The sequence below is a fragment of the Haemorhous mexicanus genome, chromosome 4, assembly GCF_027477595.1.
Source record: "Haemorhous mexicanus isolate bHaeMex1 chromosome 4, bHaeMex1.pri, whole genome shotgun sequence".
NCBI classification, from domain to species: domain Eukaryota; kingdom Metazoa; phylum Chordata; class Aves; order Passeriformes; family Fringillidae; genus Haemorhous; species Haemorhous mexicanus.
Window position 1 is genome coordinate 19,581,258 of NC_082344.1, and position 27,435 is coordinate 19,608,692.

The following is a 27,435-nucleotide window of genomic DNA, read 5'->3' on the forward strand; positions in this document are numbered from 1 at the left end:
AAATCTTCAGACCAACATCTTCAAGGCAGTTTATGAAGTGTTCCTCAAGGGTGGAAGGAACAGCTTTCAGCATAACATGCTTTTTGTCATTTGTGTTATACTGAATGGAACCATTTGTCAAGAAAAAAAAAATCCAACCAAGAAAATATTCTTCTCCAAATTAGAGACTGCAATGGGATATTCTGCCCAGAATCTGAAGATACACCTTTCACAGAAGCATAAATAATAGTTCTGGTATAACTAAAAAGTGTGACCCTCATGTCACATGCAGCCCTTTTATCCTGTCTTTTCACTCTATGTGGGACAGCATTAATTAGTTGTTCCCACAGGAATTCATTCCACAAACTCAAACTAGCCCTTCTTTTCCTTGCTCTGTTGTGATGAGATACTAAGCTGCTGCCCACGCCATCAGCCCATCATATTTTGGGTGCTGCCCACCTGAATATTGAGCACCTTGAATCTGATGTGGCATTAAATCTTTTAAAATTCTGGTCTTGACCAAAGCTCTCCAGAAGGAAAAATGTTACATGATTACCAAATTTTTGAGGAATCATTATTTCAAAGTCAAGCAGACTGCATTTTTTTGTAATTCCCTGAGATGCACTGAAGGAATGCAGATGCTGGGAGTGTACAACGTTTGGCTCACACATAAAGCACAAAGATGCAGCCGGCTATAAATAGCATGTAGGAATAATGCAACCATTACTATATTCTGCCATAACTGAACTTCTATTCTGCCTGAGGGACACGAAATCCAGGCCTAGTTTTCATCAGCAGAATTTAATCCAAGATTGTCCACACACAGACATCCATAAATAAAATGGTATCATGCAAGAATTAGACTAAAACTTTTAACAGGCTGTTCAGATTCAGTTCAGAAGGGGTTGGGACAACTCAAACTCTAACATTCTTTGTCTTTCAGGCTGAGGTTTGACAGGACACAAATCTCATCAGGGACTACTAAGCAAATAGGCAACTTAAAATACTTTTTTATAACCAGATCATCCTTCTTTTTTTTAAACTGTGTTCCCTTAAGCATCAGGCTTTATCACCGCTATTAATATTCATGCTAGCTAGCTTGAAGTATTTATTTATTAATGTCCCCTAAACTCTTTGGCTTGATCATGTGTTTGAGTGATCACAGAATCATGGAATGTTTTGGGTTGAAAGTGACCTTGAAGATCACCTCGTTCCAACACCTCTGCTATGATGTCCTGGATTTGGCTGGGATAGAGTTAATTTTTTTTTTAAGTAGTTGGTACAGTGCTCTGTTTTGGATACAGTAGGAGAAAAATACTCTGATGTTTTGGTTGTTGCTAAGTAGTGCTTACCCTTAGTCAAGGACTTTTCAGTGTCTCATGCTCTGCCAGTGAGGAAGTGCACGAAAAGCTGGGAGGGAGCATGGCCAGGCCAGCTGACTCCTCACAGAATCACAGAATGGTTTGGGTTGGAAGGGGTTCTAGTTCCAGCACCTCTGCCACAGGCAGGCACACCTTCCACTAGATCAGGTAGCTCAGAGTCCCATCAAACATGGCCTTGAACAATTCCAGGGATGGGGCATCCACACCTTCTCTGGGGGACTTGTTCCAGTCCCTCACCATCCCCAGAGTAAAGAATTTCTTCCTAGTGTCTAATATAAACCTACCCTCTTTCAGTTTAAAGCCATGGCCCTTGTTCTATTGCTACAGGCCCTTGTAAAAAATCCCTCTGCAGCTCTCTTGCAGCCCCTTTTAGGTACTGAATGGCTGCAGGTAAGGTCTCCCCAGAACCTTCTCCTAGCTGAAAAACCCAGTCCTCCCAGCCTGTCTTGATAGGAGAGGTGCTCCAATCCTCTGAGCTTGTTCATGGTCCTCCTCTGGACTCGCTGAAACAGTCCCACACTCTTCTAATGTTGGGGACCCTGAGCTGATGCAGCACTGCAGGTGGGCTCTCACCAGAGCAGAGCAGAGCAGAGGGGCAGAATTGCCTCCCTTGCCCTGTTGGCCACGCTGCTTTTGAGTTCCCAGCCTGAACAAGCTTTTTAGTCGAGGGGAAAAAAAATCGAATTTGAATTTGCTACACATTTGCTGATTCTTCTCACAACCTTCCCACTATTCCTTTACAAGCATTTCACATATTTCTTCATGTCTGCTAGAGCATTTCCGAGGAAGAGCAATGGAATATGAGAATACACTCTTTGTATATGGTAACATTTCAGAATATACACAATTACTGTGGCAGCACGCAGGTACCGAGGGCACAGTTCAGCAGCTTCTCCTTCTGGCAGCACAACCAGCTGTGGGATGTGCCCTCCAGCCTGTGTGCCTCCCAAGCTGTGTGGCTGAGGAGTGTCCCCTCCATCCTGTGTGGCTGAGGGATGATCCGCCCGTGTCGCTGAGGTGTGTCCCCCCAACCTTTTTGGTGTGGCGAGATCCCTCCAACCTGTGTGTCTTGGCATGTCCCCTTCAATATGTGTGGCTGTGGCATGTCCCCTCCAAACCCGTATGGCTGTGGGGTGTCCCCTCCGACCTCTGTGGCTGTGGCGTGACTCCTGCCGCCAGCGTGACGTGGGGTGCCCCTTTCCTACCCCACACCTATTCTCCGGGCTGCTACCTCACTATGAAAAACATGGACCCATCAGGAACACGCTTAGAAACGTTTCGCGTTGAGCCCCTGAGGAGGAGCGGAGCACTCTGGTCAGTCGGCACCGCTGAAGGAAGCGGCGGCACATGGCAATTCCCGCCCCTCGCTGGGACCTGCTGGGTGAGGAGGAAGGAAAGGTTCCTCGGCTGTACCACTGTGGGCCTTGCGGGTGAGGACGACATGAGGCGACTGCCGCTCGCCTCGGCACCATCCGGCTCCCCCGAGCCGACCAGGGCCGGATCCCAGCGCAGCATCCCAGCGCTACATCCCGCTCGCTGCCCCGGCATCCGGGCGCACTCCCCCTCCGCCTCCTCCCCTCCTTCGGCGCCCCCCCGCGCGGCGAATGGTGCGAGCCGCAGGTGTGGCCGGCGGGACAAACCAACAGCAGGCGGGGGGGGATCGGCGCGGCGGGAGGGCGGGACGGGACGGGACGGGGCTGGCAGCGGGCGCATCACCGGGAGCGAAGCGGGCGGAGCGGCCGCCGCGGGAGATTGAAGTGCCGGGGCCGCGGCGGGGCGAGGAGCGTGAGGCGTTTGCCGCCACTGCCAGCGTCGCCCGTGGGGAGGAGAATAGGAGGAGGGGGCCGGTAAGTGCCATGGGCCGGCGGCAGCGGGAGTGCGGCCCCGGCGGCGGCGGTGCCGGTGCCGGTGCCGGGGGGGGGCGGGCAGGGCACGGCGGGGCAGCGGCCGCGGCTCCGGGAGGCCGGGGGTCCACTCCTGCCCGGGTGTCTGTCCCCGGCCTGCCCCGCCGAGCCGCCCGTGCCCGACCTGCGGGTGGGAGAAGGCGCGTGGCGAGCCGGGAAAGGGCGCGCGAGGCGGGGGAACGCTGAGCTGCTCTGCCCAAGGTTGCTGGCCCAGGTGTTGGGACAGGCAGGCCCTGACCTGGATCACAAAACCAATCTTGGTTTAAAGATAAAGTTAGATTTTTTTTTTTTCCCCCTGAAAAATTTTTTTCAGCTTGAGTCAGCTTCCTGGGCTGATTCAGGGTAGGGGCAGCGAGAGGAGAAACTCGTGGCTGGAGCTGATGCACGTGGTATAAGTGCTGGTCGAAAGTGCTAATAAAGCTGCTGGCTAATTAGAACATCTGTATTAACGCTAATTAGAGCATGTGCAGGAACTCTAGTTAGAACATCTGTAATGACTCGAGTTATAATTTGGTTATTCTTATCTTGATGGAGCATTTATTTTAATGATGAGGTGTTTTAGGTGCCTTTGGGTGGGTGCATTTCTCCTTGAGCCTTAGCAAATATGTGTATGGAGTAGATTTCTTCATCGAGAACTAAACCTCTTTAGAAATGGATTGATTCTTGTATAGCAGCACTTGGAAAAAACTCTGTGGGTCATCATCACTTGATCAGCTTCAGGGCTGATTGCAGGAAGAACAGGATTTTAGAACACTGACAGCTAGACGACTTTAATGCTCTCATTTTCTGTGTATTCACTTATCAGAACCACATTTACATCCTGTCACATACTGAATGGCCTGGTATGTATAGGCATTCTTGAGTCTAACAGATGTGATGAAAGGCATTTGCCCTTCCCCTCAGCAGCCTATAGAATCACAATGACAAAAGGCTGAAATATATGAGAAGATAAATTTGTTAAATATTAGAGCATAGTACTGCCTCTAAACATGATAAATTGAGTGAGTAAAAAATTGGATATTCCTGAGAAAGTCTGGAACTGGACACCAGTTTGATAGGTCTCAAAAGAATCTTTCCAAATTACTTTTATCTACAGAAGAAGCAGTTCTCACATGCAGGGCTCTGCTACCCCGAGTTCCTTGAGTGAATGTGGTAGCTGAGTCAGTGGCAGCAACTGTTTATAGTTCAGTCTTATTAGATGATGTTTCCCATCTTCTGGGGGGAAGTTGGAGCTTTCCCTCCAGCCCCTTGCTGGTATTTTTATCCCCTTCCTTGTCTAAAACATCCATCCCCGTGCTGCCTCACTGTGTCTTGGAGGCTTGGCTGCGGGTAGAGCTTTGCTTTCACTTCTTTCACTTTCTGTTCTCCTTGTCTACAGATACAGAGATATCAGGAACTGGCATTTGTTTCTTGTTCCTTTCTGGCAAACCTGAGCGTCTGTTAGGAAAGGTGGCGTAATGATGCTGGAGCACTAGACTTAGGCTGCCTTGTAACTTGTGTTTATTTAAGAAGTTTTTTTTTATTGTTACCTAGGGATCTCAAGTCACCACCCTCCCTAGGTTTATTACTGTCAGCTGAAAGTAAAAAATCAGGGTTTCCATTCAAGTTACATTACAAGTTTGAAGAGCATCTTTTCTTGTCACATTTTGTGCATCAAAACCTTTTAAACCCCGTTTACAATGCCAAGCAAAACTTAATCATGCAATTGTGATATGAATGTTTGGGCTTCTTACAACTAGGAGTGGCATACAAGAAGAGTAATATATTAAAAGTATTAAATGGCTGTGGCTTTTTAAAATCCCATTTTCAATCAAGCCCTCTTTTATTATCTCTGTTTTATTTTCATCTTCTTTCCTGCAAGTGTATGGAGTTAAAAAATAATCTTACAGTCTCATCTGTGGGGGGAAACCCCATCCAAGCAAAGCCTAACTAAACACACATACCCCACATACTGTGGATTAGGTTTCAGACAAAATCATAAAACATGAAGTGGTTGGAATGGACCTTAAAGATCATCTAGTCCCAGCTCTGCTTCCCTATGCAGGGATACCTCCCTCTAGACCAGGTTGCCCAAGGCCTTATCCAGCCTGGCCTTGAACACTTCCAGGGATGGGGCATTCACAGCTTCTCTGGGCAACCTGCTCCAGTGTCTCACCATTCTTACAGTGGAGAATTTCTTTCTAATATCCAACCTAAATTTCCACCCTGTGAGTTTGAACCTGTTATTTCCTGTCCCATTGATACAGTTCCGAGTCCCTCTTCTGCTTCCTGTTAGGTCTCTTTCAGATACTGGAAGTTTGTTGTCTGATTTTCATGCAGCCTTCTCTTCTCCAGACTGAGCAGCCCAAACTTTCTCAGCCTGTCTTTGTAGGGGAGGTGCCTCAGTCCCATTATCAACTTCGTGGCTTCCTCTGGGCTTGCTCCAACAGTTCCGTGTTCTCCTTGTGCTGGGAGCACCAGAGCTGGACACAATATTCCAAATGGAGTTTCAGCCGAGGGGAATAGAGGAGGAGACAATTCCCCCCCCGCCCCCCCCGTGCTTGCCCTGCTGGCCACGCTGCTCTGGATTCAGCCCAGGATACATCTGGCTTTGTGGGCTGCGAGCGCACACTACCGGGTTAATGTTGTCTTTCACCAACCACCCCCCTGGTGCTGGTTTTAAACTAAGAAGCAATGGAATGATCCTGGCCGGGAGCAAGGCTGACAGCCCGGCCCTGGGCGCTGCGTCCGCCTCCTGCTTCCTCCTCCTCCTCCGGGACTACGGCTCCCAGCAGCGCCCGGGCTGAAAGTGAAAATAAGCGCCAGGTTACGCTCCTGTTTGCGCCCTCCGCCTCTCTCTCTCCCTCCCTCCCGGCGGGCCGCACGTGTCCTTCCTTTCCCTTTTGTTTTCCGCCCGCAGGCCGGCTGCGCGCCCGGGACGCGCCCGCTCCCCCCGGCACCGGGACCCGCCGGAGCTGCCCCCGGCCCTCCGCAGCAGCCGGGAAGCCGCGGCAGTGACGGAGCTGCGAGTCCGGGCTGCGCAGGAAACTTTGCCGCTTCTCTCCGCGCTCCCCACATGCGAGTGGACGCCGTGAAGCCGGCTGCTGCTCTTCCTGCCGCTCCCGTTCCTGCTCGTGCAGCGCTGCCCCCCGCTCCGGCCGCTGCACCTGTGCCCGGCCCCGGAGCTGCGCCGCGGCTTCTCCTCGCCATGTGGGACTAGGAGGGGTGCGGCGTTCTCCTCGGTGAACATGGATGCGACGGACAGGGCCGGCGGAGGGGAGCAGAGCCATCCCGGCAGCGGCAGGGACGCCCCCGGGGACACGTCCATGGACCGCTACCTGCGATCTCAGGGCTTGTACAGGAAGAAAGTGGCCAAGGATGGCTCCTGCCTTTTCAGGGCTGTGGCCGAGCAGGTAACTGATTACATAAACAAAGCTCCTTCTCACGAAAGCATGGGAAGTGGATCTCATTAGTGGGTGGCAATTAGTGTTAAAACGCAGACAGGTATAGGTTAAGGTTATGCGGTCACGTGCCAGTGAAAAACGTGAGTTTTTAAAAATAATTTCCACCTTGCGAGGTGAGAGAAGTTATGTGTGTTCAGCTGTCTCCTGCCACCAAGAAATCCTTATCTGTTTTGACCTTCCACCGCCTCCTCAGAGCTTTTTTCAGTGTAAGATCTCAACACCGAAATACAGCTGCTGGGTATGAGATTGTCTAGGAAAAGGAATTTAGAGCTGAAAAGCCACGTTCTTGGTTTTGTTAATCAGTTGACTGTAAAATTAGAGAAAGTGAGTAATTTATTTTCTCTTCTTCCTGTTGAATTCCCCTCCCCCATTTCAGTGTTAGTGTTAAAGGAAAAAAGCGACAGCGTCATCTTGTCTTAAGTACAAGCAAACAGCAGTGGGAGCTGTGGTGCTTCTGATTGTGGGAACCCAGATTCCTGTGCTAATTATACACAGATCACTTTTTTAAAAAAAATTTCCTTTCCCCACTGAACTGATAAGTTCAGGCAAGCAAACACTATTGATTGGAAGTGGGTGGGGGTTTTCTTTATCTCAAGGGAGTAGATATATACATAATATATATTGCTATTCTGACTTTTTCATTAATACATTGAAAGTTTATCTCACACTTCAGTGTTGGATAGAACTTTTTTTCAGCTGTTGTGTTTTTAACATCCCATTCTTATTATGGAATCATTTAGGTTGGAAATGACCTCTAAGAAAGTAAGGTCTTTAATTCAGAGTTACTAAGTGTTTATCTGCAAATTTGGTCTCATTTGTGTACTCTTCATTCAGAAAAACTGAATTTGGAAGTGATTTATTTTGAGGGTGGTTTGTAAGGACTGCAAGAGACACTGCAACTTAAATTGTCTGGGACTTCCCTACGTTGCAGAGATAACTTGTAACATGTGATAAAAGTAATAGTTTTCCAGTAAAGATTTGAACAGGAGGTAGAATTCAGGTGTCATATTTAGGGAACTGAATTCCTGGCTTCCAAAAAAGTGTTTGGCCAACAGGCCTCTCGAAGAGAGGGTAAACATGCGCTGTGAGGCATGGTTGGATTTTGTTTGAATGAATGCGTGTTGGTAGGTGGCTTCCTCATCCATTCCTGCTGTAACTTCCTTCAATTAACTGAAGTCCTTTACAAAGGAGGCAGTTAAAGATTAACAATAAATGCTATTCATTTGCTTCGTAAATCCTCATCAAATTGGAGGTTTGAATTTAGCAAACCAGTGAATTCTGCAGTTACTTAATTTTTTATTAAGTAATTGAGGTTTGACTTGCCTGAAGATGTTGCTGCTGAATGAGTATGCATATTAAATATTCTTAAAAATAAAACTAGAGTATTTCCAAGCCTGTGTTTAGACAGCAGTCATGAATTATTTGTGGCCTGTCATCAAAACTCCTGAGATCCAATGTCACCTTGTTGTCTTTCTCCCTTTGTAGGTGTTGCACTCTCAGTCTCGGCACATTGATGTTAGGATGGCTTGTGTAGACTATCTTCGGAAAAATAGGGAGAAATTTGAAGCAGTAAGTAATTTTGTTTTCTTTGCCAGCATTTAAGAAAAGTTACTTTATTCCTTCCACTTTGGTATAATCTGCACTTCCCTATGTTTGTATTCATCATAGCTAAATGCCAGTTGGTGCTATTTAAGTTAATTAGCACATATCGGGTAGTAACTCATTTTCAGAAGCCTGGAGAGACTTATGTATTCCTTGGACTGGCATGATGTGGTGTGGAAGGTTTTAATGCTCATGAAGAAAGAAAAGCAAACTTAATCTTCAATAGTCTGTAGTGAAGCTACTATAATTGGGATTTTAGTTTAATATAATGCCTACTTTAATAAAAGTTGTAAAATGTTCTTGTTGTGCTAATTAATTGCTTTTCCAGCATATAAGGGATTTGACTGATCAGATTAGTGAATTTTTTTTCAGGGTCTGCAGTTTATTATTATGCATTGGCACTGTAGGTTTTTTTTTCCCTAAGCATCTTTAACTAAGCTTTTCATCCACCATAGATGTAAAATATTTTGATATTCATTATACTTGGTCAGTGCTGTCAGTGTAACATTACAATTTCCTTTTTCTTCTTCCTTTAAAAAGATCATTAATCAATAATGGTGCTTCTGTTTGTATGGGTTCTGGTGTACATACCGTTACCTGATTTCCAGGACAGGCAGAAGGGGAGTGAGTATGTGTAAGGATTTGCTACTAGAAGATTATTGCTCTCTTTCTGTTCTAAATTTACCCAGACCCAAAATACAAAGACTGTTGTGGTATGCACTGGCATAAGGAAGAGAAGGAAAGCAGGAATAAGTGTGTGTCTTTGTGCTCTAATTTCTGACATAGTACCCTCAGCTCTAATGTGATTGATCACATAAATGTGGAAGTTACTAGAAATTAATGGTATAAAATACAGCAGATCTCTCTGGGACAATGCTGCTCAGACTCGGCTCCTGGTTGTTTCTAACTCTTGGGTGTCTCTCTTCTTACTTCATTTTTTCACTGCTGACTTTTTAATCCCTTTCTTTACCCTGCTCATTCCAATATCTGCTTCTCTACTTCTGTTCTCTTTTTCCATTGTGTGGTGTTTTGAAATTCCATGCCCTTTTTGACTCTTAAGTGTGTGTTGTTCCCATATTGCTGTTTCCCATCAGTGCTTTATTAGCCCTTGCTGGTTTTAGTATGGTTTTAGTATTGTTTTGGTCTCTCTCATCCAAACTCCTGGTCCCAGTGTTCTTTTTTCCCTCTCAGACATTATCCCAAGCTATGACCTGTCCTCTGTCCATCTTTGCTGTCCTTCTGAAAAGTCTCCTTTTTAAAAGTTTCTTGTGAGAGTAGGTGTTTCATATTTGTTCTCATTTCCCAGTGTTCTTCCTCCCACGGGTACCTCGCTTCAGCTCTGCTGATCTCCTTTTCTGCCTCTGTCTCTCACTCTGCTTTGTGTTTTCTGTCTGGAATATACCAGTTATCTCTCTTTAAAAAACCCAACAAATGCCTCTTTCCCTAATCTCCTGGTTCAGCTGTATACTTGCAGCCTCCTCAGTAGTTATGTTTATTGACATGGTGGTGCTTCCTGGAGTTCCTCTTCTCTCTGCCTATTGTTATAATTTCAGCTTAAATTTGTGTCTTTCTTTCCACTGATACTGTTATAACCAAGATTTCAGGACTGTAGCCACGATCTTCATTTCCATCCTCAGCCTTTTGTGCAGTGTTATCTTGAATTGCTGCTGTGCTACATTCATTCTCTATCTCTTCAGTTTCCTATGAGAACTTCCTGGTGTCCTTCCTTTCTTCCTCTGTGCATTATCTTCGTGTCATTTAATTTTGACACAAAAAGTAACTGCTGTCTGTGATCATATTTGGCTGATCCACCTTTTTTAACTTCAAACTAAAAATTTGGGCCAGGCTTGTTAGTTCTTCTTACTTCCAAATGGCTAAAGCAGAACTTTGAATCTCACTACTCCACTCAGTTGTCCTTATTTTCTTGTTTCTTAATCACTGTGGGTAGAGGCCATCCAGCTTGTAGCTCACATTCATGAAGAGATTTCCTTCTTGGTTTGCACCTCTGTGAATCTTTATTTCAGGTAAATCAAGTAGATAGAGACTAAAGAGCAGTTTTTAAAAGCAGCCTTTCTGTGACCTGTGTGGCTGAAACACTTTGAAATTAAGATGTCTCAACTACTGCAGCATCTTTCTCTGCTCTTGGCAGATGTGAATTTGGCCTCATGTGTGTTAGGGAGTGCAGTTGAAGGATCACTTTCTTGGGCTGGCACTTTGAAGTGTAGCCTGATTGTTTGCATCCTTTGCTGAAAGTAAAAGCAGTTGGAGGTGATACAGAACAGTGGAAAAAGTGCTGTATGAGGTGGCTGTACTAGATCTTACCACTGCTTCTGTACTACAGAAATGGGGCTCCTGTTTCTGATTGTCCATTGCTTTTTATCTAACAAGATGTTTGAGTTCAGGTCCACAATTCTCTCTTCAGTGATGCTGTGCATGCCTTAGATGAATTGCCTATAAACATCTACATCACATCGTCTCTGCTTTCTTCCAGATTCCCCATTTGACTGCTGAGTGTGTTTTTGGGGGTTTTGTTTCGTTTATTTTACTTGTGTGAGGATTTTGAAATCTGTTTATGTGGTTATTTTCTGCAAGGCTGTTCATTGTTTGACTGTTCATTCCTTTATCTCAACACCCCATTATATTTACATTGTGAGCTTTGAGAGGGCAGGGGAGACTTCCATTTCAGTGGTACATTCCCATTGGTACAGTGGGTCACAGGTTGGGGATTCTATATGCTGCACTATTAAAAATCACTAATTACTGCTGGTTGTTTTTTATTTTTTAATACAGTTCATTGAGGGGCCGTTTGAAGATTATTTAAAAAGTTTGGAAAATCCACAGGTATGTCAGACCTGATTTAGGATAGAAAGCAAGTACTTTTGTTGAAGTTGATGGCTAATTGAATTTTTTTCTGCTGAAGTGTTTTTGATTGAGCTTAGGTCTTTGAATTACTTGAATATATAGTTTTATGTATGTACTGTCTACTGTAAAATGATTTGGGGAATTGTGTTTTTATGTCTTGCTGAACTCCAGATTCAGTGTTCGTATATTTATTTTCAACAATGATTTCTTGCATCTCTTGATCTGCTTATGAGGAGGTATAATTGTGTATTTGTTTGAACTTAATTTTCTTTTGCTTTTAATACAGGAATGGGTTGGACAAGTAGAAATAAGTGCCCTTTCTCTTATGTACAAGTAAGAAAACCTTTCAATATGTTTTACTGAGATAATTTCTGTTGTTTTTTTAGTAAATCAGTTGGAAAAGCAAAGATAGAATTATGTTATACCATACCATAATCCTCTGTAAAATTATGTATTTGAGAATTGCAGCTGTCAACAGATTAAATAAAAATAGAAAAGTGAGTTTGCAGTAATGCCATGTATCTCACCTGCACAGCCAGTTGTGGGTAATTTCATACAGTTGTACTTTGTTAATTTCAATATCCTGGTTTTTCTGTTAACATTGCTTTTTTTCCTGTTACTCACCAAGGCTTTAGTACTAACCCTATGGCTCATATGTGAGCTGTACCCATTTCTTGTATACTAAATCTTTCTTCACAAAATAGTGAGAAACAATGTGCTGAGTGTTTATAACTGCTTTCTAATTATTGTGCAAGGGAATGAGTAATCCACAGCATCTTCACTGTCTGCTGTTTATAAACTCATTAAAAATTCAGAATTTCAAAATGTTTACTGTAAATTAATGGCTTTGTCTATTGATGAGACAGCTGATAAGAGGAAAGAATCAGACTAGATAAATATTACCTTTGGGCACTTTGAGTGCTATGTGTGGGAAATTGTATGGAATTCTATCTTAGCATTTTGTGAGGTGAATGGGCCAGCTCAGAGTTGCGTGTCCTGCGTGGATGGGGGAGGACTGAGCTGAAAGTCAGAGCAAAGCTTGACTCAAGAGGCTTAGTGAGAAGGTCTGATGGTTACACTGAGCCAGGTTGTACAGGGATATAACTCAATTTAAGTCAGCAGAATTGGATGCTTAATCTCATCAGAAACTGGATGGTCCTGATCTGTTGTATTTCTGGCCATGAGAAATGTATTCTCATAAGCAGGAGTAGTTTATTTTGCAGTTGTGCAACGCTGGTATCCAGGGCCACAGCTGATAAATGAATAGAGACAAATCCTGGATAATATCAGTGGGTTTTTAAAATATCCATTGAAAGCATCAGGAGGGTTTTGTGGCACAGATGCAACTGTTATGTAGTATTTCACTGCAGAGGTGAACACACAAGAGTAGTTATTGCTGTGCTTGTTTTGGGAAGACAGGCTTCTATTGAAAAGGCAATTTAGAGTCTCAGGGAAAGTAGGAATAGTGGTGGAGGTAGAGGGAAAGAGCTGCTCCCTCTCCTGTGTGCTGGCAGACTTAAGGGAAGTAAGAATTTCCTGTTCTGTTCCAGTAAGTGACTTTCAGACTTTTCAGGCATAGGATAGAAATTCAGTACAAATAGGTTTGATTTCCCTTTCACGCCTCAGACCTCTCACAAATATAGGTTGGTTATCTAGTAAATTTTTCTTTGCTTCCTGAAGTGGGTGGGTCTTCTTTTCCTTTCAGAATTGCTTTTTCTGAGTAGTTGTACAAATTTAATTTTTTTTTTTTTTTAATCCAGAAACTGTGAATATACTCAATTATTTTGCAAGACTGATAACATTTTTGCCTATGTGAGAAAGAATTTGAAGGAGGTGACAGGCTGTTAAGCAAAGAGCCTCAAGAGAACATTATGGATGAAAGGGAGAGAGAGAAAATATTTAAGTTTAAAATCACAATAGAGATTAATTATAGCAGAGAAGCCACTAGGTGTTTTCTCTGGTTATGTATCTCCTTTGAATTTGACTTCAATGCTCAAATTTTGATTGATATTACTTTTAAAATAAATTCTTCACTGTTACTTTTTTTTTTTCCAGGAAAGATTTCATAATATACCAGGAGCCAAATGCTTCTCCTTCACGTGTAACTGAAAATGGCTTTTCAGATAAGGTAAAAAAAAAAAAATCATGGCTATTGTGACAGGCTGAAGTAAGACTAATTCATAAACAGCGAGTGGTTGTGTGTGACTGGGACTTTCAGTATTCAACACAATGAAAAGTTCTGAGAATTCAGTTTTAGCAGTTAATTTTGTACATGTTTAAGGCAGTTGTGCTGTTAATACATGTAACACTTCTTTTTAAATAGATGGGATGTATTTAGGATGTTGCATCTTCCTACTAATATAAAATTCTGTAAAATCAATTTTCATGCACTAATCTCTATTTTATATGTTTTTTTTTTTTGCTTTTGTTCAAATTCTATTTGGTTTAAAGGACATCCACCAAACATTTTGGTTGTTTTATTGATACATTGAGATCCTGAAAGATGACAAAGCACATGGGTGGCTTAAATTGAATTTAAAGGTAGCGCTTATGAGAAACTGAGATGCAAAGCCTGAAATATCTGTGTGATTTTTTTAATAGGTATTGCTGTGCTTCTCAAATGGAAACCACTATGATATTGTGTATCCCATAGAGTATGCAGAGAAGGCTGCTCTGTGCCAGTGTAAGTATCCAGCTGTTAGTTAAAAACATACTTTTACCAAAAATATTGAAGCTATCATTGTTAAGTTTCAGGAAAAGGGTCTGTATGGAAGTTTATTGTAGTCATTATCAGTGGCTTGGTTTTCAGTTTGACTTGTGAATGACTGTATGATTAGCATCTGAAATGGGGGAATGAAAACTGATTTAGCTGGTAACTGATTTTGTTCTTCCACTTTCTCCTTCTCCAGCTCTGCTGTATGAGTTGCTCTATGAGAAAGTGTTTGATATTGATGTAAAGAAAATCATGGCAGAACTTAGTGCTGTTGGTGTGACAGAGGAAAGTAATGGGAGCAGTGAAGTGTCTGCTTCGGATTCAGAAGATGAGAACTACAGGTAAATGAAATTGAAAAGTTGCCCGTGAACACATGTTAAATGAATTTTCTGAATTTCTTGTGGGTAGTAGAATCCAATTGTCAGTGTTGAAAACACTTAGAAATTACTAAGAAAAGAAGCACAAAGAGGTAGGGTTAGAAGTGTGAAAGAATGCAATGTGTTGTCTTCACTTACCTAAGGACAGGCTTCTTCCCTTCCTCTGTTCTTCCTGCAGTCTAGCTTTGAGTCTCTTTACATAATGGATTATTGCCATTGCAACATGTGCCTCTTCCTGTTTAGAGTAGCAGAATTCCCTGGGAGAGCTGTCAGTGTGCCAGTCTCTCTGAGAATGACTTGGCTTACTCTGCAGCTGAGTAGAGTTACAGGAATCTGATCCAACTTGTGTGGCTTCCACATCTGGGGGCTGGAATACCTGCTTGAGGTGAAGCTGATGGAGACATACAGATACAGCTTGCTCCATTTTGATCTGGATCATAAAGAAGCATCCATCTTTTTGCTGGATGCTCTAGCAAGCTTTGAGATTTCGACCTGACTCCTTTTGCACGGTCAGTCATTCACAGTGCCATTTTTGCACTTACATATTGGCAGTTTTTCTTCTGTTTAATAAGGTTCTTAACTCTGGCTTGTATGAAATTCCACTGAAACTGCAGAGTTGATGCTGCATCAGTGGATCATGTCCCCTCCTCCCACTGATTGTCACAGTCTTTCCCTAGGGCTCTGCTGTGTGGCATGTGGCAGAAGAAGTTCTTTGAGCTGTTGGGAGCTGGTTTCTCCAACAGGTTGAAAACAACAGAAAGGAAGATAAGGGAAATCATCACAGAAAAAAAAAAAGTTCTGGGAAATGGATTAGCTTATTTTTGTGTTTGGAAAAAAAATGCTAGGGAATGTTGCCAATTAAAATACAAAGTATTTCTGCCTGACGAAACAATTATAGCTAAATGTCAGCTAATGGAAATCTTTATTCCTTTCTGTTCTTGGAGCTTTCCTAGGATTCAAATGCAGTAGCCTTACCTTGTATCTTTGGGATTCCTTAGAAAATATCCTGCTAACCTCCTTAGTACCTTTGGAAATAAGGTCATGTGCTCACTGGAGACTGTGGAACTCAATGTTTTTGATTTAAACCATATGTCCTATAATGCAGGGGCTGGCGTGTGTGTGTGTGACTCTTGACCCAGTTAACACAAATTACAGGCATTTTGCTGAGTTTATGAAGGCCTAAATCTTTCGCTTGTTTCATAAGCTAGTTTTCCAGAAGATTCTTTTCATTTTATAAATATAAACTTTTCAGTTATGTTGTTATTAAGTGCAATAGTTTTGGGAGAAGTTAATGCTGACAGTTGCCTACCACTCTTGTAGGAAAAGTACTTGGAACTTTCTGTGTGGAAAGTTTTTTCTGGTGATGTCAGGTGTAGAAAATAAGAGTAAATTAGAATGCCTGATGGAAGTTAACTAATGGAGTTGGTTTAGGTTTTGAGAGGCTTTTTATGTCTACTTTTGCAAGGTTTTCCTCATGTAGTTGCAAAAATTTTAAAAGGACTTTTGTTTCCCTGGTATTGCGCCCCTTGCTTTTTTTTTCCTAAGTGACAGCAAAGCACACATAAGATAGACTTCCTAAAATTTGTACTTAAACCCAAAATCTTACTTCTTTATCAAAGAAAGCTACAGTTTCTGTTTTAGACAGCTTTTTCACTTCAAGAGATGAAGATATTCTGTGATATGTTTATTGTCAGGAAAATATATAGAGAATGGCTGTGTCACTATTTATATCCTCTTTAGCTGATTTTCAGGGTTTAGTAATGCTGTAATTCATTATGAAAACATAATATGCCTCTGTCCTATTACAGAAGTAAAGCTACAACAGTTAGTGATATGAATGGAATGAAGTCTCTTTCTGGCAACAAGGTATTTATCCATTGAGATTTATTTTCTTTCTAATAACTTGTACTCGGCTATATTTTTGGTATTTAATGTTCATGAGAGACTCTTGAGTTAATAGCTTTCCTAACATGTAATATCCTAAAAACTACCTGTTTCTTTGGAAAGTAATGGATATTTTTGGCATGCTCAGAGGTGGGTAAGTGTCCTTTTCGTGCTGCTTAGTTCTTAGATTTGTTCTGGCATGGTTAAACGAGTACAAATTTTTTTTTTTTTCAAAGCTCTTTATGCTCTATATATAATTTTCAGCATTTCTGTGTTTCAGTGCAAGGCTTGAGCACTGTGATGGAAATATGCAAAGCTGAACATGTCTGTGTAGTTGACCATTTAGCACTTTGTTCTGTTCTGTGCAGCACCTTGAGAGCAATGGGAATCCCACCTCGTTGGTGTTGCCTAAAAAGGTTCTGAAATCACTCGATCCCTTGGTTTACAGAAACATTGAATACGATGTTTGGCTCCGATCCAAATGGGGTGAGTAACAGAATTCTTCAAAGCTGCGGCTTTTGCAAGCTGTGTGAAGTGAAGCCCTCCTGAAGAACTGATGCAAGTGGCAGTTTGGGTTTTTAGTTTGGTTTTCCTCACATGGGTCACTGGGCAGATTTGGGGCCTGAACACCTGGTTTGCATTTTGACCGCATCAAGAAAGTAATCCTTTTGGTATTTTAAACTAAAAGTATATTACTGCTTCTGTATTTACAGATCAGCAAAAACAAGATTTTTCTATTGCTGCTGGCATGCAATACTCCATTGGAGATAAATGTAAAGTAAGTAATATTGAATTGTAGTTTATAGATACATTAACTCAAGATGTCCATTTTCCCTCTTTGTTAACTATTTTGATATTGCTACTTTATAAAGTAAAGTACTGTATACTCTTGGCTTGTGTCTTCAGCTGAGGATGTACTTGTTCTTTAATTGTTGGCAGTGTTCATGACTTACAGCATAACGTACAAATGAGCAGTGCAATTTTGCTCCATTGAAAAATCACAAGGTTAACTCTGAGAGTATATGTAGTAAGGTGACTGGGAGCCTCAACGTTAAGCATGGAACTGTATATCCATTTGTTTATGTTTGAGACTGGAAATAGTGATTACTCTGTGTATATTGGCTTTGATAAAAATCTCAGCACTTCCAAGTAATGAAGTACAGCTTGCTTTAGTTATTGCAGATCCTGAAGTTTTGGGCAGTTCTTCCTCTCAGGGTGTTGCAAGCATGTTACACAATTGGTCTTCAAATTCTATTAAGATTTGTATTAAGTGTTTCTGCTTAAGAACAATCAAGGTTTGCTATTAAATTCTGAATTTGTAGATTAGTCTCCTTAAGTGTGTTAATTAAACTGGTGGTACTCGGCTGAACATGTTTCTTTCTAGGACATTTGACCATCTATTAAAGTTATTAATATTAATGACAAAATATTCAGTTGGGTTAATCATGCAGCACAGGGGCTCTTTCAGTTTGTGCTTTTTTATTTGTGTCATGGAATCAACCATAGTGACTAAACTGCAGGGTAAACACATCTCCAAACCTAAAAAAAAAACCCAGCCACAAAATACTCCACAAAGCCACAAGCCCTGAAGCCCCCTGGCCCCCAGACCAAACCAACCTAATGCTGAGTTGATTATTTATTGCTTAATAGTACAGGTTTAAAATGTGCATTTAAGACCCTAAGGCTGTCTTGTGTGGTATTTATTTACAGATATTAGGAGAAAACACTCTGGTAATTATATACTCTATCTGTCAAATTTTCTGTGCATGTGGCAAGACAGTAAATATATAGTGTAAAAACATGGGAAGAGAACATGAAGTGAATAGTGAAAATTAGAGTTGACCAAATTGAAACAACTGTAAAGCCAAATACTGTAGTGAAATATTAAGAAATTTATTTTTTATTCAACAGAAGAATTTTAAGAACATAGAATGTCAGACAGCTAACACTATGATCATATCTAAAGAACTTTTTTTGATTGTTCTTAAAAAAACCTTCTGAAGAATAACTCCTGAAGTAATTGGTGTTCATTATGTTCCTAATTAGACTACATTTCACTGAAGTGAAGTGGATTTTAATGGGGAAAAGCTTTGAGTTTTATTGTGAGAGTGTTTTCAGTAAAGCTGAAAAGCCTGGCTGCACTGATTGCTTTTAACTTTCTCATGTGGTTTTGAAAAGCATATTTCATTAAGTAGGGTTCCTCAGCAAGCTGTTTGTTTGTGGGCTGTTTGTTTAGTGTTGTGTGTGTTTGTTTTAATAGTATTCTTATTTTGTTTTGAAGAAGCAGTAGGGATTGAAGATTGGCTCTTGATTCATTTATTGAACTGTGATGTGTATTTCTCAGGTCTTCTGTTGCCCAGAGGAAAATTTCTGTTTCTTATTGTTTATATTTTAAAGAGTTAGCTCCTCTCACAGTCATCTTTGGAGCTAATCCACTTTTTTTTTCTTACTCTTGTTTTCTACAGGTGCGCTTAGACCATAATGGGAAATTTTATAATGCCCATATTCAAGAAGTTTTTTCAGAGAATGGGCCAGTTGTTGTATTTGTAGAAGAGCTTGGAGCAAAGTGAGTGCTTAATCTCTTTTGGAAGGGAGCACCAAACTGAAGAAAGCATTACTTTGGTTCAGAGTTCACTTCAGCCCCTGAAATGTATTTGTTTCTTTACTTGGAGCAGTACTACCACAAATTTGTTAAGAAAGCAGCATACTATTTAAAAAATGAAAATTTTATTGTAATTTCATACTTCTTTCTGTAGTGCCAAGTAGTCTGGGTATTACTTGCAGAGTAGAATAGTAATTACATCAATAGTATTTTAATTTTTGTGCGCAAGATTCATTCCTAAACAGATTGACTCTGGGCTAATAAGGTGTTGCTTGGACTTAATAATTAAATGCAAGATTTGTGACAAGCTTTTCGTATTGAAAGATCCATTAGAGCTCATCTGGTGGTTGAGTAGCTTTGCCTGGCTTCAAACAGAGTGCCAAGTTGCACTTTAGATCAGCATCATCTTTGCCCTACCTGGGACAAAAAAGTGTTTGAAGTTGTTCTGGTGGGTTGTGGATTTGATGGTTTTGGTTGTGTGGGGTGGGGATTTTTGTTTGTTGGGGTGTTTTGGTGGGGAGGGGCAGGGAGAGAGCAATTTGAGACATCTTGAGCTCTGCTGCAAGTCCTGTGACTTCTGGGTCAAAAAACCCCACACTGATTGTAGTTTGGGAAGAGGAAACACTTTCAGTCAAGGTAAATGAGAAAGATGCTCATTTATCTCATTTGGTCACTATTAAAAAGAATTATGAGATCTGAAGAGTATCTTGCAGTTTGAGTACTTTTTAAATTGGAATTTAACCTGTTTGAACAATGTAAATATATAACTAATATATTTATACTAATATATTTATACTACTACTATTTATATATTTACATTATTAATATAGAATATATTACATTATAGTTATATATTATATAACTATATAATAAATATATAAATAACCTTTCAAATAATATGAACAGTTGCTTGGACCATCTCTAGCATCCTCAATTAAAAAGGCAGTAATTGTTCTGGGATATACACCATCAATGTAACATCTTTCAATCTTGGCACCTATTGCAGCTTTGGTAATAAGTTTATCTAAGTATAGCTTTTTTATCTAAGTATATTGCTTTTTGGGATCATTCTCTTTTTCTGTCTGCCCTGAAGGCACTTCACAAATGGCTGACCATTCTTTACTAAGTTTGTGTCAACTTGCTAGTTTTACGTAAAAAGTAAAAAAAAAAAGGGTTTGCTGTTCTACACATTGTTTGAGTCTAATCATAAAGGCAAAGAACTTTGAAAACAATGTTTTCAACAATGGAAAGATCTGTCAGTATTAGTAAACATGTGGTATTAATTTATGCAAGCCCCTGTCTGGTCTTTTAAGATATTATTCCCTCCATAATTCCTTGTTTTGTAGGCATGCTGTCTCACTGAAGAGCCTTAAACCTCTTCCACAGACCTCTCCTATGGAGGGCTGGAACACTGTGCCAGGGAAGAAGATAAAAAAGTTTTACCCAACATGGGGGCAGAATGCTCAGCCTGGTAGGACTGTACCTGTCTTTGTGTGGCAAAATCTTCTTTGTCAGATGTTTTGTCCCAAAGAGCTTAAAAAAAATGATTAAAACAAAAGTCTTACCTGTTTTTACCTTGTTATCACAGATGCGGAGTGCAGAGGGCCAAAGAATCAGAGCAAGTCAATCAAACCCCAGTCAGCACTACCTCCTCGACTTCAGCATACTGTGGGAACCAGGCAGCACCAGTTCTTGTGTTCTGGGCCCCAGCCTCATCAGACCTCAACTGAGCAAAAAGCTCCGGGCAGGAATCCTCCCCCGTCTGCAAGGTAAAACTGCAAACAGCATCTTTCCTGGCTTGAACTCTTAACTGAGCTTCTGGAAGCCCAGGTACCTGCTTCAGATGTTTCCAACATACTCTTTTGAAATACATTGCCACTGAATGCTTAGGAAGTGTTCCAAGTCTTTAAGAATACACACAAGCACAGGAAGAATAATTTTTTTTTTTTTTTGTGCATGGCAGAAACTACCTACAAAGCCACGTTTTTTTCTTGGAAAGTGGATGTTAGTGTGGATTATGTTATAGTTGTTTTTCTTTTTGGTTGGGGCTGAAATAATTCTGCAAGTGCTTCTTGGGCATGGCTAAGATCTTCCCTCAACTTTTGCTGAACCTGTCATAGGGGACTGCTTTGTGTTCTGACTTAACCTTTGAAAGGAGTATTAAAAGAGTGTTTTGCCTGCATTTGTTGGTAGTGGCTTTTTGATTCCTTGGGCTGAGAGTTTCTATTTCCATACTTGCATCTTCTTCCTTTCTCCTAAGCCAGGAGTTTGTGTTGGGTTCGATGCAGAGTTTCTTAGTCCGAGCGATCCTCTTTGTCTTTGCGTGCGCAGAAAGGCGGAGCGCGAGCGCGGCGAGGAGCTGAGCCACGGCAGCAGGGACTGTAACTACTTCGGGCTGTCTCCGGAGGAGCGCAGGGAGAAGCAGGCCATAGAGGAGTCTCGGTCCCTGTATGAGATCCAGCAGCGGGATGAACAAGCTTTTCCTGCTCTTTGCAATGTATGCTGGATTCCTTGTAATTAACAGTGCACTTTCCATACTTGTCTGTGAACCATTCATTAGCCATTGATTTGCTGTCCTTGAATCACACCGCAATTCAAAAATTAGGGATATTCATTTTGCACTAGCTTTGTAATTAGAAGTACAGGTATCTACACTGCTTTATATGTTAAAGATAAGAAAATACACCTAATAGTTTATCCTGGGAATGATTGAACGTCCACCACACAGTGCTTTAGGTGTGTAAATATGGGACACACATGAGCATCTGTATTTGTAGGATTTTGGAGAGATCATTCTACTGATGCAATTTTAATGAAAGCGGGTGGGAGTCCCAGTACATCCAGGGAAGTGAGCAGATCCTGTGGGTAAAGAGCTACTACTCTCCACATAAGTTTCTTCCAGAGATATGTGGGACTTTTTGGGTTTAAATCCTATGGCAAACAAAAACAAGAACAAGGCTGGAAGAATGACTAGGAGAAAGACTGAAGCCTAAGGAACAGAGGTTGCTCTCTCCTGGGCAGTAAGAGTTTGCTGTATTTGCTCATCTGCAGGATGAGGATGTGATTTATTGTGAGTGAAACAGATTTTGTCACGTCAGCTAGTGACATGAATGCTCTTAAAGGGCACTTGGCAAAATGTAGCAATGAATGAGAAAGAGGAGATGAATCTGCAGGATACTGAGCCAGACTTCCCCCGCTTCCCCTTTCTGCCTATCACAGACATAAATATTATTTATCATGAAGGCATAATAGTATCATAGCAGATGGTGGTAAAGTGTCACTGGACTGATTACATAAAGTGGTATTTCTGCTTTTGTCAACTTCTTCAGAACCAGTTAGTCTGTCAGGCTGCTACACAGACTGTGGATAATGTAAACCAGAAAAAGTTCTCCAATAGTGAAAGAAGAAACAGCAAGTGGACAGCAGAGGTGGAAGAGCAGAAGGAGAAAGGTAAAACTAAATGGGTTTAGATAATGGCTGGTTTTTTTTAATTTGCTTGGTTTTGTTACCAGCCTCTGAATTTATTCAAGATGGGGCATTTGTTTGGGCAATGAGGGGAAAGTTATCCTGAGTAGCAGTGCCAAACTAAACTGGGCTGGAGGTAGCAAGGGTGTGGTTTGTGAAGAAAGTACATTTCCCTGCTTTATGATTGTGGCTGAGAGAGTAGACTCCTGGCTGGAATTTTTGTAGTAAATGGGAAGAGAAATGAGAAAAACTAAAAGACTTACCAGAGCTACCCTAAATTAGATCCTTTTGAAATTCTAGAGTGTGTGGCACAAAGTGCCAGTGGGAAGACCCTTAAGAGTAATTTATGAAGCAGGTGAAAGTATTCACTTTAGCGTGGTTAAGAATTAGCATACTTTGGTACAGGAGGGGGAGAAGAAGGGTACAGAAGGGTTGGAAAAACAAACCTGTTTACAGTAGAAAGCTTTGTCACATGGTCAAAATTTTGTTTGGGTTTTCTCTCTCCCCCCAGTCGCTTACAACACTGCAGCTTCTCTTCATGGACTTAAAGCTTTTCCTCCTCTGTGAGGAAGTGGAACATGACAGTAATAGAAGAAAGCTGTAGGTGCCAGGAGGAGGTAGTTAGTAAATCTCTGCTAATTGCAAAGGAATTTTTTAAGGAACGTTTACTTTTTTTAACGAATGTTCATATAGAGAAAGCTGGAGAGAAACTAAAGACTCCACTGGCATGGTAAATTTGGCTGAAGGTCATGGCATGTCCAGCTTTCTCTCCTTTTTGTGACACTCAGATTTGCATTGCCTCTTGTGAAACTAGGTTAACAATCCTATGGGAGTCAAGTATACTTCCTTCTGAGTGTTTAGGGATTCTTATTGCTGCTTGGGGATTTGGCAGTAATTCTCAAAATCAATACTGTTTCCATTTATACTGCTGTCTAGTTTTGACAGAGTATATAACAAGCTTTTAAAAGTCTATATATACTACTGATAATCTGGGCATGAGTTTGATTGACAAGCTGTGATAGCCAGGTCTGAACATAAGCCAGAATGTGAAGAATTTGTTCAGATCTTATTATGTCACGACTTTTTTTTAACACTGTCTTCCCCACCAAAGTGTTTGGTGGTGCTTGAGGAATGAAACTTTGTGCAGCAGTCTGAAAACTTTTTTAGATCTTTTAATCCACTGCAACATTCTAAACTTTAATCAGTCAAAAGTAGACAAGACTTTGAGCTTCTTTTATCTAACACTTGAATATGAAAATGCCAATCAGAGCACTTTCCCTTTAAGAAAAGTCCAAACTTGTTTCATTAGGAGCAATTTAGGATGAATATGTTTAAAGGGACAGCTGCGTTTCATTCCTGCTTTCCCCAAGCATCGCTGAAATGGTTTCCAAACATCACTAAAGAACGTCTGTAGAGTTACAGAACCCAGGTTGAAGTAGCTGCTCTGTTACTGCCCAAATAAATACCTGTTTGTTTTAGGATGCTTTGATCTTTGGTAAAAATAGAAAATTAAGTTTTCTGAAGTAATTATATATAAGGTATAGGTTTAGTTTTGAAAGTTTAATTTTGGAAAGACAAACTAACTGGCTTAAGTTGTGATAGCCATAAGTGGTGTAATGGTTCATTTACTAGGTTATGTCTTGGTGTTGCAGAGTCAAATTCCAGGCAGATCCACTTAAGTCAGAAGCTTGAGCCAAATTCATCTGAGGTAATCTTAAAGAAAAGACCAAAATTTTTTTTAATGTTATTGCTTCTCTGATACATGATTAGCAGAGCAATAGCTGCCTTTAGAGCTGTGATTGCTGCTGCTGCTTTACAGCTTTTAGTGAAATACTCCTAAGGCTGGAGGCTTGTATTTCTGTCAGCTTTCCTCAGCCCTGTAACCTATATTTAGTCTTTCTCTGCAATCAGAGTCCTCAAACCTGGGCTATTGAGAGCACTTACAAATCTGGATTTGTAATTGCTTAGCACAGTCTGTACTTCCAGTAAAATGGGACCACAGAAGATTTGATGTTTGCTAATAGTTATTGTGCTAACAGACCATGAGCTCTGAAGTTCAGTGAAGATTTATGGCCTCTTGTTGGCTTTTAACCTTTGCTGTCCTTTCAATGAGCAAAATGTCACACTAGTTTAATATATGATGGGTGCTTAGCCCACTTTGTATGGAGTGTGATTTACTGTTTGTGAATAACTCTTTGTAAAGTTAATCTTACTATTAGACTAGCTGTGTATGTTGTTTCTAACTTTGCTTTAGAAGAATAGTCAAGATGAGAGTTATCCAAAAGCTTCATCTCCTTTGGAACAAGTAAAAACAGATTCTCCGATTCTTGCTGAGCAAGTAAGAAATGTTTGTTTGATTTCAAAGTTTTCCAGTCAGGAGACTTCAGACAAAGGGGAGCTTCATCACAGCCACGTATGTATTACAATACTGGCTTTTAATTACACAGTCATTTCTATGGTCATAATGCTAAAATTTCATATTTACAGTTAGGAATCTGTTATGTCCAGCATATAGATTGTAAAAGGACAACCCTTGATAGAAAAGTAAATCTGTTACTTTCTGAGAGAGGGGTTTTTTCATATCTTTCTACCAAGGTAGAAATTTAAATTCTTTAGCTTTTCCTTTTCAGGTTTCTCTGAGGTTATTGGTAATTGCTTGTGAGGGTGGCTTTTATTTTGGGTGGAAGATACTTAAATGTAAAGCTTGAGGAGGTGGTTCTAGCACTAATGGCTCTGTGGTACAGGCATGGCTGGACAGAGCTCAGAGCAGATGTCTCCACACAGTGATGCAGCTCAGGTCTCTTTGGGTATGTTCCTAGTTAGTACTTCCCTGTGGGGATGGTGGTAGTCCAGATAAGGCTGAGTCATCAGGGTCACCAACCATGACAGGATTCAGATTTGTTTGTTTTTCCAGAACCTGACCGAGTGCTTGCCGAGCGTAACTCCGACACCCTCTCCAGTCTTCTCTGAGGTGCATTTACCTCCAGCAGTGCCTTCTGTACCAGCCATTGTGCCAGCTTGGCCAAGTGAGCCAGCAACATATGGACCAGCAGGTTTGCAGAAATACTAACATAAATCAGAAATTACTAACCCTGGAAAATACTTTAACTCTTTTAACTCTCTTACTAACTTGAAGATAGTCCCAGGAGACACTGTCTCGTATAATTTCACATTCCAAAGGCAGGCATTCATAGGAATGTAGTTTCTCATTGATGAAAGTGAGTGAGAGTTCTAACAGATCTTTGATTTGCCTGTATGTTCAGTTTGCTTGACTTCCAACCTGAAGGTACAAGAGGGTTGTGTACTTAAATGGCCGTTTTTCCTCTTGAGTGGGATAGCATTGAGTTTTGAGGATCTCCTTAAGGTAGAACATACTGTCAGCATGTTGAAACCTGGTAAGTGTTTGTGCTCTGTGTCCCATGTAACAATAGGCTCCTTGGTTTACTCCTGAGGACAAGCTTGGGACTTGTATGTCTGAAATTAATAAGATCCATTTGGACCTGAGCTGCAAAGCCAGTGTAATGGGCTTTGGTGTGCTGTGCATATCTTGTGGTCTGTGAAGTTAGCTTAGAATCTGTAGTGCTCATTAGATCAGGTGCTGCATTTTCTCTCACACTGCTGTTTCTGTGCAAGAACCAGCTTTCAGATCAGTCTGCTTTGTTCACATGAGACAGTCACAATCCTATCTCACTTGACTGTGTCTGTGACAGAAGATGTGCAGCCCAGTTGATCTAAGCTCAGATGCATAGTTGACTCTAAATGACTAGTCAGAATGAGAACTTCAGGGATTCACATGAAAGTTTGAGTTCCCCCATTTTTTTTCCTCCTTCCTATTGCCTTCTGGCATTCATAATTTTAAAAAAGAAACATGGGATCAGTTCAGCTATTTTTGGAAAGCTTAGATAAATTGTTTCTATCTTTCTGAAAACTATTCTCTGCATTTTGAATCCTGCTTTTCTGATGTCTTTTGGTTTGTGATTATTTATCTATATATACATATCTATAGATATGCATTGATACTTGTTCTATTTCTATACGTATATATGTATCTATTTTGGGGTTTTTTCCCTCTAGGTATTCCAACCCAAATACCTGCTTCTTCACTGATGCCAGGACCAGCCACGGGACCTGACTCTATAGTATCACAGGCTCAGGTAACATCTGCTTCAGGTGCTGGAGTTCCTGTGTGGCTACAAGCAGTTAACCAGCCTTTAATGCCTTTGCCTCAGACTCTGAATCCCTACCAGGATCCACTATACCCCGGATTCCCTTTTAATGAAAAGGGAGAAAGAGCCGTTGCACCTCCTTACTCCCTGTGCAGTACTGGGGATGACTTACCTAAAGGTGAGAAGTCTGAATTTGACACCATTTTTTCTAATAGGTCTTCGTTTCTTAAAACGTAGATAAGCAAAACTTCTTTTGGTCCTGTTGTCATTCTTTATCCGAAGATCCAATAGTTGTCATTCCGTGATTTAAGATGTGGGAGGGAATATTGAATAGATTTGTAACTCTTTAGTTTGCATTGCCAACATTGTTACTGTTTCAAGTGCTTACACCTGGAAATCCGGTAGAATCATTTTGTAGTTCTTAGCTTGTCCCATCACAGCTTGAGGTTTTGTGCATGTAAAGAATTATTTTTGGAGAACTGCTTCTGTCAGAGTAATAGGTTTACTCATGTCATTTAAAAGCTTGGAAGCTGTTGAGCATTTCCTTACTGATCTGGGAAAATACAGTATGAATGCAAGGTATGTCCATAAAGAACATCTCATGTCTGACTGCACTGTGGTGTTTGTTTTGTGAACTGTGAATTGTTTCTTTAACAACTAGAAGTTCACAGACTGTTAAAACTGAAATTTAAACTGCTGCTGTGTTCTAGATACCTTACTGTGGCAAAAAACCCCAACTTAATCAGTTGAAGACATGCAAGTAGTAACTTAATATTGGTGTTCTCTACTGAAATGGAACTTAATGCAGTTTTTGCATCAGATGAAATATTTTAGGTCCTTATAAATACTCTTCTTTTTTTTTTTTTTTTAGATAAGAATATTCTTCGGTTTTTCTTCAATCTTGGTGTGAAGGTAATTCTTCAAACTTCCTTATGTTTTCATTTTTGTTACAAAAATTGTTTGTGAATAATTGTTGGTACTTAGAGTGCAGAAAATTTGTTGCTGCAGGTGTACATTTTAAGTCCATCTTTCAGATTGAAATACTTCCTTATTTTG

The 27,435-nt window shown here is 41.0% G+C and overlaps 1 protein-coding gene across 10 annotated transcripts in view; it reads left to right on the top strand.

The window, feature by feature from the left end:
• The first annotated feature begins 3,051 nt into the window (after positions 1 to 3,051).
• OTUD4 (OTU deubiquitinase 4) overlaps positions 3,052 to 27,435 on the top strand; it is a 28,509-nt gene continuing 4,125 nt past the window's right edge. Inside the window, exons 1-22 of one of the 10 annotated variants that reach the window (XM_059843986.1) lie at positions 3,055 to 3,208; positions 6,165 to 6,657; positions 8,194 to 8,277; positions 11,101 to 11,151; positions 11,459 to 11,505; positions 13,228 to 13,300; positions 13,774 to 13,855; positions 14,082 to 14,226; positions 16,071 to 16,128; positions 16,515 to 16,632; positions 16,860 to 16,924; positions 18,612 to 18,712; positions 20,095 to 20,219; positions 20,337 to 20,517; positions 21,080 to 21,245; positions 22,078 to 22,198; positions 23,866 to 23,921; positions 24,468 to 24,626; positions 25,128 to 25,266; positions 26,288 to 26,367; positions 26,443 to 26,557; positions 27,251 to 27,291. In XM_059843986.1, coding sequence (XP_059699969.1) covers positions 6,493 to 6,657; positions 8,194 to 8,277; positions 11,101 to 11,151; positions 11,459 to 11,505; positions 13,228 to 13,300; positions 13,774 to 13,855; positions 14,082 to 14,226; positions 16,071 to 16,128; positions 16,515 to 16,632; positions 16,860 to 16,924; positions 18,612 to 18,712; positions 20,095 to 20,219; positions 20,337 to 20,517; positions 21,080 to 21,245; positions 22,078 to 22,198; positions 23,866 to 23,921; positions 24,468 to 24,626; positions 25,128 to 25,266; positions 26,288 to 26,367; positions 26,443 to 26,557; positions 27,251 to 27,291 — 2,172 coding nt within the window. In that variant the 5' untranslated portion in view covers positions 3,055 to 3,208; positions 6,165 to 6,492. Of the gene's footprint in view, positions 3,209 to 5,882; positions 6,658 to 8,193; positions 8,278 to 11,100; positions 11,152 to 11,458; positions 11,506 to 13,227; positions 13,301 to 13,773; positions 13,856 to 14,081; positions 14,231 to 16,070; positions 16,129 to 16,514; positions 16,633 to 16,859; positions 16,925 to 18,611; positions 18,713 to 20,094; positions 20,220 to 20,336; positions 20,518 to 21,079; positions 21,246 to 22,077; positions 22,199 to 23,865; positions 23,922 to 24,467; positions 24,627 to 25,127; positions 25,267 to 26,287; positions 26,558 to 27,250; positions 27,292 to 27,435 lie in introns of those variants that run through there. The other 9 variants (XM_059843987.1, XM_059843982.1, XM_059843985.1 and 6 more) reach the window with 9 other exon arrangements.